General features: G+C 65.5%; 1 protein-coding gene across 1 annotated transcript; it reads right to left on the bottom strand.

The window, feature by feature from the left end:
- Nucleotides 1–1,677: 1,677 nt before the first annotated feature.
- RTN4RL2 (reticulon 4 receptor like 2) lies at nt 1,678–9,083 on the bottom strand. Its single transcript, XM_039533658.1, has 3 exons — nt 8,474–9,083; nt 4,465–4,952; nt 1,678–3,519 (listed from the first exon to the last, which is right to left on the bottom strand). The coding sequence occupies exons 1-3, from the start codon at nt 8,502–8,504 to the stop codon at nt 2,725–2,727; spliced, it is 1,314 nt and encodes a 437-aa protein (XP_039389592.1). The 5' UTR covers nt 8,505–9,083; the 3' UTR covers nt 1,678–2,724.
- Nucleotides 9,084–9,349: the final 266 nt, after the last annotated feature.

The raw sequence follows: 9,349 nt of genomic DNA, 5'->3' as shown, positions 1-9,349 counted from the left end.
AGGCTGAGCCGGTCCCAGCCCTGTGCAGCTTTAACTCCTCTTGTAAACACAAAAGCGGACACCTCCCGCCGTGTCCCCTGGCTGCTCTGGGCTGGGCTCTGTTCTCCCCCCATGGCCGGCCAGGCCCCCTTGAGCCGCGTGAGTGGCAGGGGTGGGACTGGGGCTCATGTGGCATGAGGCGCCCCCTGGCTGCGGGCAGGGCCGGCTTTAAGCCGATTCCCCGAAATCAGGCCCCACGCCTAAGGGGGCCCCGCGCCTTAGGCATCTGTTAATTTTTTTTTTTTTTTACTCACCCGGGGGCTGGGGGGGGGCGGTTACTCACCTGGGGCTTAGGCGGCATTTCAGCAGCAAGGGGGGGAGGCAGGTCCGCTCCGGGGCTTTGGTGGCATTTCGGCAGCGGAGTGGGAGTCTGCTCCGGGGCTTTGGTGGCATTTCGGCAACAGGGTGGGGATCCACTCTGGGGCTTTGGCGGCTTTTTGGTGGCGGGGAGGGGGGTCCACTCTGGGGTTTTGGCGGCATTTCAGCAGTGGGGGGGTCCTTCAGTGCTGTGGAAGACCGGGAGCGGACCCCCTCGCCACTGAAGTGCCGCCGAAGCCCCGGACCGCCACCGGGTATTCAAATCGGGCCCCGCCGTTCATAAAGCCGGCCCTGGCTGCGGGTGGGGGAAGGGAGTGCCGGGTGCCCTGCGGGAGGCTCTTGCACACCACCTTGCTCACTGGCTTGTGCTGCTGTTCTGCAAGAGGGGCCCTGAATATTTCATGAGGAGAATGACATGACCTGGAAAGGCAGGGCCCCCACCCCCAGCGCAGCGCCAGGTCTGCCTACACCTCCACAGCCCGGGGCTCTGGGGAGACCCTGCCTTGACCCCGCCTCACCCCACGCCAGCAACTGACCTCTAACCCCCATCCCCATGTGACCACCCCCACCCCGTGATCAACCTCACGCTCACCCTGCCCCCACCCCTAACCCCAATAATGGGGAGACAGAAGTGCCGTGGGGCAAGAGAACATGAGTGAACATGGGGTCCAAGTGTGCCAGGCCCCTGAAGGTGGATGCCGGGCAGGGGGCTTTGGGCAGCACCCCACAAGTTCATGTCAGTTGCAGTGTGATCATCATCAGTGGGTTCCAGAGTTAACAGCCTACTCAGCTGAAAGGGAAACCCCCAGCTCAGGCTGGCTGCAGGCTCAGGCAGCACCACGCATGTGTCACGCCGCTGCAGGGTTCTCTCTACAATGCTGAGAGCAAGAGCCTGCAATGGGGATAGGCAGAAGGGGCAGGGAGGTGGGGGGCCACCAGGATCCCCCCAAATCATCGCCAGCTTCAGGAGGCAGAAGCTGCTGTTTTGAAATGAGAGCCGAGATTTTGGGGGCAAGCGACCAAAAGCTGCCAGAGCCACTCCCCTCCTCTGCCTGCTGAGTCTGTGCCTGCTCTGCAGGAGTGGGGGGGAGAGAGAGGGGAATCTCTGCCAGCTGGCATGAGGAGCTGGTAAGGAGGGCACCTCCCCCATCAGGACTCAGACCCACCAGTCTTGGGTTTGGCACCTGGCCTGAGATGGGATCCAGAGCGAGCCGGGAGCCGGCCATCTGAATACCCCTGTGCAGCCCGGGCAGGAGCCGCCAAGCTCAGGAACCGGACTCCGAAGCAGCTGCGCCCGAGTGACTAAGTCTGACAAATGGGTCTAAAATAATAGAATTTTAATAAATAATTTTCCAACCCCCCTTTTTTTTTGCTTGTTAGAAGGGGGGCGGGGCGAGCAGCAGAAAAACATCCAGCATCAGACGTGTGGGTAAAGGCGGGGGGAAGGTCAGAGCCGCAGAGCAGGGTTTGGGGGTGGGGGGTGGATCCCACCAGACTCAGGGAAGGGAGGGGGAGAAGGAACGAGCTTCCAGCCCTGAGGGCCAGTCCAGGAACATGGAGATGGGGGGGGGAGAAGAGGTGGGGGTGGCATGTGGGGCAGGGAAAGAAGGGGCTGGGGGCAGTGGGTTGGAGAGGTGCACTGGGTGGGAGGGAGGGGCCACTGCTTTCTCTCTCTTGGAGTGGGGATATAGGGGTGCAGGCAATGAGCTGGGGGGGACAGTTGAGGGCATGTGGGAGCAGGGGGTGGTGTGGCTTGGAGGGGACGGTGGGGGGATTAGAAGGGCACTGATTCCCCCCCCCCCAGGAGGGGGCCCTAACTCCTTGGGGCCATGCTGTGGACCCCTGGGGGCAGGAGGCATCCAACAGCTGGTCTCCCTGCACAGCTTGTCACATAGGAGTGGGAGGGGGCTCTGCCCAGGGTGGAGAGATGGTGCGGGGTGGGGGGCAGTGAGCAATGTCAATGGGGTTGGGGGCTAGCATGGAAGGGTCCGTTGGGGGGGGATAAGATGGGGGTGTTGGGGGTGGGGTTCCTGGAGGTCTAGGGGCCCAATGGGGAGGGAAGTTGGGGGTGCCAGTAGAGGGTTCCTTGGGGGTCCTGTTTGCAGTGGTGGGCTCCCCTCCACAAGCAGACAAGCAGCAGGAACCCCCTGGGCATCGGGAAAGCACTCGTTACCCAAACTCCACATTTCCACTAGCCAGCTGCCCACAAGGGCAGGTGTGTGTGGAGAGAAACGGGGCAGGCTCAGTCCCAGAAGGGGGGCTCAGGGGTGCCCCCCTCAGTCTCAGTGCCATGGGGGGCATTATTTAGTGCCTGTCCTCCCATAGTCGCTGTTCTTGCTCAGTCCGGGGCAGGCTGGTGGGGCCTGGTCAGAGCCCAGGGGGGCCCAGCAGCAGCAGCAGCAGGAGTGGGGGGAGGGCTGCGGGCAGTATACCTGGCCGACAGGCCCCAGAGTCCAGTGGGGAGCAGCCGGGCCCGGTGCAGCCCTCCTTGAGCCGGCCCTCCTCACTACCATAGCCGGCCCAGTAGTCCACCTCCGTGGGGGAGTCGTACTTGGGGCTGCGGATGTCGCTGGCCGGCAGGTCCCGGTAGAAGGAGGAGGGGTCGGCAGGGGGCGCCCCGGCTTCCCCCAGCCCATACAGGTGGTTGGAGGAGCTGTTGCTGTGGGGCCGGCCCGCCTCGGCCTCCCCACCCCACTTGGGCTTGGTGCCCCCCGCCGGCCGGGCTGGGGCGTGATTGGCCGGGGGGCAGTCTCTGAAATCAGCCTGGCTCAGGCGGCGCAGGTCGCGACCCTGGCGCTCAGGCGGGCTGGCGCAGGCCACATCTGAGCTGGAGACGCGGGCGCGCTGGAACCAGGCCCACAAGGAGCGGGCGCGGCAGTCGCAGGCCCAGGGGTTGTTGTTGAGGCGCAGGAACTCCAGCGAGGGCAGCTCGGCCAGCGTCTCGCCCGGCAGCGTCGCCAGGCTGTTGTTGAACAGGTAGAGGATGGTGAGCTTGGCCAGGTCCCGGAAGGCCCAGCGGTGCACCGAGTGCAGCCGGTTGACGTGCAGCAGCAGCCGGTCCAGGCCCCCCAGCCCCCGGAACACGTGCTCCGACAGCACACGGATCTTGTTCCCGTGCAGGAAGAGGTGGCTCAGGTTGGCCAGGTCCACAAACAGGTCGTCCTGAGAGATCGAGGTGGGAAGGATGGCAAGTGGGGAGAAAGAAGGGGAGGAGGGAAGGACGGAGAGCCAGGTAGAAAAAAGAAAGAAAGGAGGGGAGAGAGGAGGAGAGAAGGGGTAGAGATGGATACATGGAGGAATAGATGGACAGGGAGTAGAAGGAAGGAGGGGAGGGATGGAAGGAAGGACAGATGGACAGAGAGAGGGTAGAAAGAAGGAGAGAGGAGGGGTAGAGATGGATGGAGGAATAGATGCGGGTAGAAGGAAGGTGGATGGAGGAAGGGAAGGGTGGATGGTGGAGGAGGGGGAGGAATGGAAGGAAGGAGCCAGGGATGATGGAGGGAGGTGGAAGGACAGCAGGAGGAGAGGAAGAGAGGACACAGAGGGATGGATGGAGAGAGAGAGGTTGGAGGAGGGGTGAGATGACAGTGAGAGGGAGGGAGGGAGGGTAGTTAAGTCAGATGACGTGGCACAAGCTTTGCCCCCTCACCACCCAGCTCCCAGCCCCGTGATCTCTGCAGGGCAGGGCATGCTATGCTGGAGGCAGTGCTGTCTGGCAGGGACTCCCTCTCCTCGCCTTCCCCACCCCCCGCTCGCGCAGGCTGCAGGGCCGGGCTGCTCCTTGCTGTGGAGGAGCCGCAGCGCCCGGGGCCGGATGGACTGTGGTTTGAGAGTAGCTGGCTGGCAAGGCCCCAAAGAGCCCCTCTGCTCCCCCCAGCCTGCCTGCAGGAGCGTGGGGGAGGGGAGCTGCGTGACGTCGGCCGGGCAGCTGGACTCCCAGCCAGAGGACAGGTGGGGATCTCAGCCTAAGCCCAGAGAATCCAGTCCCCAGCTCAGCAGGGCTGGAGCGGGTGCCCCCTAGGGGGCAAAGGCCCCATATCCCATTCCCCACCCCGGAGCCAGCCAGTGTCCCAGGCCGAGCTGGCCGGGCTCCCTGCCCCCACCCACCTGGAGGTAGAGCAGGTTGTTCTCCTGCAGGTACAGGTACTGGAGGCTGAAGAGGCTGCGGAAGAGGGTGCTGGGCAGGCTGCTGAGCTGGCAGCGGTAGAGGTGCAGGGACTGCAGCCGCTCCAGCCCCCGGAAGGTGTCGGGGTCCAGGCTGCGCAGGTGGCGGTTGTCCCCCAGGTCCAGCTCCTCCAGGGCGGGCAGGTGGCGGAACGTGCCGGGCTGGATGGAGGAGATGTTGTTGGAGTACAGCCAGAGGGTGACGGTGCTGGGCCCGAAGGTGCCTGCCCGCAGGGCCCCAATCAGGTTGTTCTGCAGGAAGAGGCGCTGGGCGTTGGGGGGCAGCACCCGGGGCACCGACGAGAAGTTGTTGGCTTGGCAGCTGACTGTGGGTGGGGAGAAGTAGCAGGTGCACAGCATGGGGCAGGTGGGTACCCCCGGGGGCAAGGTCACCAGCAGCACCAGGAGGCAGAAGAGGAGAGTGACGGAGCCTGCAAAACAGAGAGGCGGGAGGTGAGAGGGGCTGTTGTACCAGTGCACCAGAGCCCCCCCTCCACCCAGCCAGGGCCACGCCCCTGCCCCCCACATGCTCTCCTACCCAAGCCAGCATGTGCGTGATCCCGTGTGTGTGTGTGTGGGGGGGGGGGTCCTGTGGGCACCTTCCCGTATATAGTGGGTATTCCCAGGCCTGAGGCCATGGGTGCTCCTGACCCCAGGCAGCAAACATGCCTGTGTGAACACTTCTGTGCGTGTGTCCCATGTGCAAATGCATGTGCCCAGAGCGTGTGTAGGTGGGCGGCTGACGCCAGAGCAAGTGACACAAGCTGCTGCCATTCCTGTTCACACCACCTCCGCCGCCTCCTCCTCTCCCCTTCCCCACTCAGGACCCACACGTGCTCCTCTCCCCACAAGGCAGCTCCAGCCACACCCCTGCTGGGCTTGAGGGAGTGAGTGACCTTGCTGGGCTGAGACTCTATAGCTCACTCAGCGGGAGATCCCCACACTCACACAGGCAGGACCTCCCCCACACAGACCCCCCAGGTACAGGACAGTCATAGAGCTCCCCAAGGTCACCCCAATCACCCCATGCTCTGGGTGTCCCTAGCCTCTGGCTGCCAGAAGCTGGGACTGAACAGCAGGGGATGGATCACTCGATAATTGCCCTGGTCTGTTCATACCCTCTGAAGCACCTGGCATTGGCCCATGTTGGCAGACAGGGCACTGGGCTAGAGGGACCATTGGTCTGACCCAGTGTGATATTCCTAGGAGCTTTCCTTGCCAGCTCCACTCCCTGTCTCTCACGGAGGGGTGCTGATAAAGTTCCCCAGGCCCTGTATGGGGCACTTCCCATCTCTCTCGGGGAACTGGAGGAGCCAAATTCTGATCTCTTAGTCCTGCTCCGAGGATTACGCAGCGTCCCCTTAGCACTGGTCCAGCACTGCCTCCTTAGCACTCCTCTGGGGCTGGGCAGGAGTCCAGCCATGCCCAGTGCCTGGGGGGCCGTTCTGGGCCCCCGCCCCCGGCTGAGCAGCTGTAACCCAAGGAGACTCATCCATAATTCAGGCCTGTGGCTCTCTCTAAGTGCAGGTCGAGGGAGTGGGGGGAGGGCTGGAAGATTCTCAGCCTACCCCCCCCCCCCACACTCCTGTACAGACATCAGCATGGTGTGTGCCCAGCAGGGCTGCTCTGCCTGTGCCCCTGGGCTTGTCTCCCTCAAGGCCTGCCCTATTTCGTCTCCCTGCCCCAACCCCCCCAGCCTTCCCCCCTCAGATCCCCCTCTCCCAAACCCTCAGACCTGCCCGCGCTGGCTGCCCCCTCCAGTCACTCCCTGCTACCAGCCAGTGGGCAGGGGTCCCTCACTGTAGGCCGACTCCACTCCTCAAAGGGAGGCCGGGATAGCACCCCTCACCCAGTCTGCAGTTCACCAGCCTTCCCGCCTCAGCAGCGCCTGGCTCCGGGGTGGGTGGGGGTTTGGCACAGCTGCCACCTCTCCCCTCCTGCTTACCCAGTGGGCCCCATGCCAGCCCCCCAGATGCCAGCCCAGGCATATGCCCCAGGCCCTTCCCAGATCTCCAGGCCTCCAGCCACGGTCTTGGCTCTTTGCAGTGACCCAGGCACTGGCTGTAGGTAGCTCCCTTGTGGCTGCCCGACCCCCCTCTTTCCCCTGCTGAGGGCTGGGGCAGGGTCTGTGCCCCACCAGCTCATGCCCTGTTGAGCATCTGGCCAGCCAACAGGGGAACCACCGACCCAGGAGGCGGAGCTGGGGGAGCAGGGTCCCCAGGACATGGCACTTGGCCATGGAAAGAGGGGAGCAGGGAGGCGGGTACAGAATCTGGTGGTGGGGGGGACACCAGGGCAGTGAGCCCCGGGGGGAAGGGGGGATCAAAGGGGGATCAGAAGGAGGGGAGGGGAAATGAAGGGGCAGAAACTGCAGGTGTAAGGCCTGGGGGAGCAGTCCAGCCTCCCACGGAGAAAGAGGATGGTGGGGACGGAGATGGCTGCTGATGGGAATCAAGGTGAGGGGTGGTCCCCATAGGATCAGACGCTCAGACAGATGTGGAGGGGGGAGCCCTAAGAGAAGGCAGCTGGCTGGCAAAGAAGGTTCCACAGCTGAGGGCTCCCCCCCCCCCCAGAAGAGGAGCGTGGTGGTGAGGATGAAGGCTCTAGGGAGCTGAAGGGGGGGGGTAATACCCAAGGAGCATCCTCCCCCCCTCCCCAGCAGGGCAAAGGCTGGCAGGTAGCCTGTGGGGTGGTGACGCAGCGAGTGATGCAGGCGAGGGGGCTCCGTGCTGCTGGGAGCTGCTCTGTGCTTGTCCATAATTTAAGACCCCCAAAATAAGCTGCTGGCTGCGCCGGGAGCTCTTCCCTAATGCAATGGCTATGAATGGGCACCAGTCGCCTGGGGCACCAGGAGCAGGCCAGCAGGGGGCAGCGCTGCCAAGCCACCCCCACCCCCCAGTGCCAGGGCGGCAGCACCACCAGACCCACCCCTTGCGTGCTCTGATCCTCGCTTCGCCCCCTCGTATCCCCCCTGCCAATCCCTCCCCATCTGTCCCCTCCCTCGACCCATCTGTTTCACTCCCCCTCTCATCAGCTGAGTCAGCACTGGAGTCACCAGCCCCTGGGCACCAAATACCCCAGAGAAGAACATGCCCCCCATCCACCCCAGACCTGTCCTGCAGGGGGCGCAGCTGGAACTCCTCCCACCAGATCCGTGAATTTGGGGGTCGGGGAGAACACCCCCCAACCAGCCAGCCCCTCATGTCCATGGCTGAATCAGAGCCAGCGCCCCCTAGAGGGGAAGGCCCCATGTCCCATTCCCTGGCCTGCCCCCCGCCCCAGGTAACTAAGCAGCTGGGTGCGTGGCAAGGAGGGTGGCACCGCCCCTGGCCTCAGCTCCCCCGTTCCCCGTCCTTGGGTTCGCAGGGTGGGGGGAGTCAGAGTGTGGACTGAGCTGCTCTGGCTTCCCCCTCCCCATCACACTGCCCTGCACCCCGCAGGCCAGGGCACGAACAATCCCCACCCACCCCAGGGCTTGTCTTGCTCATGCACCCAACGATCTGTGTCCTGCTGCCCCCTGGCACCTTCTTGTCCACAGCTGCCCCACACCTTCCCACCGTCCCCCCGGCTCTCCTCTGCCATGCCCGTCCAGGGTGCTGGTGCCCCCACCCCACCCCAGGAAGCTGTGCTGTCAGTGCCTGGGCACTGTTACCTCCATCCCTGTCACGTGCCCCCCAAGGGTGCTGTGTGCCCCACTCAGCAATGTCTCACCTGTACCCCCACAGCACTGTCCCTCTCCCCCTGCCAGCACTGTCCTGTCCGTGTCCCCCTCCCCCAGGCCACTGTATCCTGCCCCCCGACACCGCCCCATCCGAGCCCCCCCCAGCATTGCCCTCCACCTGGTACCACCCCTCAGCGCCACCCCATCCTCCCCGTGCTGCCAAGCCAGCTCCCAAGCTGCCCCCCCGGGCCCGGGGGTGAAGCCTCGGAGCCAGCTGGCGATGGCGCTTACCGTGCAGAAGGCGGCCCGGCCGGGGCAGCATGTTGCCAAGGTGAGAGCAGAAGGGCAGATGGCCGGAGCAGGGCAGGGGCAGATCCGAGCCTCAGTGGCGCCCGGCCAGCAGCGCGCAGGTGCCCCGCGCCGATCCAGCCGGACGGGGTGTTTGCCAAAGCCCAGCCCAGCCCCAATGCACAGGGGGCCACAGTCCAGTGCCGAGTCCGCAGGGCTCCCGGGTGCCCGGGCGTTGGGGTCTCAGGCGCTCGGCTGGGTGCCGGTGCCCAGGCTGGGCAGGGGGCACTCCACACACAGCGCTCTCCGATGCCGGTGCCCGGTGCGCTCAGTCCGGTGCGCTCAGCTCGGTGCCCGGTGCGCTCAGCTCGGTGCGCTCAGCCCGGTGCCCGCGCCTGGCCAGGGGCGCTGAGCGCACAGCCCGCTTCGATGCCGGTGCCCGGTGCGCTCAGCCCGGTGGCACCCGGCGCCCTCGGAGGGCACCGTCCCGCCTTAGCCCCCGCTGCGCCGGCGACAGCGACAGCGAGCGCACGGCGGCCTCATGCCGGTGGGGGCGCGGGCGCTGCGCTCCGGGCTCCCTACGCTGCGCTCCCGGCCGCTCGCGGGGAGAAATGAGCCCTGCGCGCCACGGAGCCTTATCCCGGCCCGGCAGCTCCTCCCCTTGCCGCGGGGCCGCCGCTTAACCCGTGAAGGGCCGGGCTCCGCCCCGCCCCGCCCCGCCGGGGGCAGCCCAAGGGCTCTGGGCTCCAGATGCCAACAAAGGGCGGGGAGCGGGGCAGCCAGTGCCCCTCGCACCAGGCGAGATCGGTGGGCAGGACACCGCTCCCCAGCTCCCCCCATCCCTGGGGCGGGGGCATCACCGCGAGGCGGATGGGAGCC

The sequence above is a fragment of the Mauremys reevesii genome, linkage group 4 (assembly GCF_016161935.1).
Source record: "Mauremys reevesii isolate NIE-2019 linkage group 4, ASM1616193v1, whole genome shotgun sequence".
NCBI lineage: Eukaryota > Metazoa > Chordata > Testudines > Geoemydidae > Mauremys > Mauremys reevesii.
This window is presented reverse-complemented; position numbering and strand designations above follow the sequence as displayed.

What these genes read in the sequence shown, in the direction of transcription:
- RTN4RL2 (XM_039533658.1), bottom strand. Translation starts at nt 8,504, where the DNA reads ATGCTGCCCCGGCCGGGCCGCCTTCTGCACG. An exon ending in GCCGGGCCGCCTTCTGCACG is followed by an intron (nt 4,953 to 8,473) that starts GTAAGCGCCATC and finishes TCTGTTTTGCAG; the next exon opens with GCTCCGTCACTCTCCTCTTC. An exon ending in ACAACCTGCTCTACCTCCAG is followed by an intron (nt 3,520 to 4,464) that starts GTGGGTGGGGGC and finishes TCGATCTCTCAG; the next exon opens with GACGACCTGTTTGTGGACCT.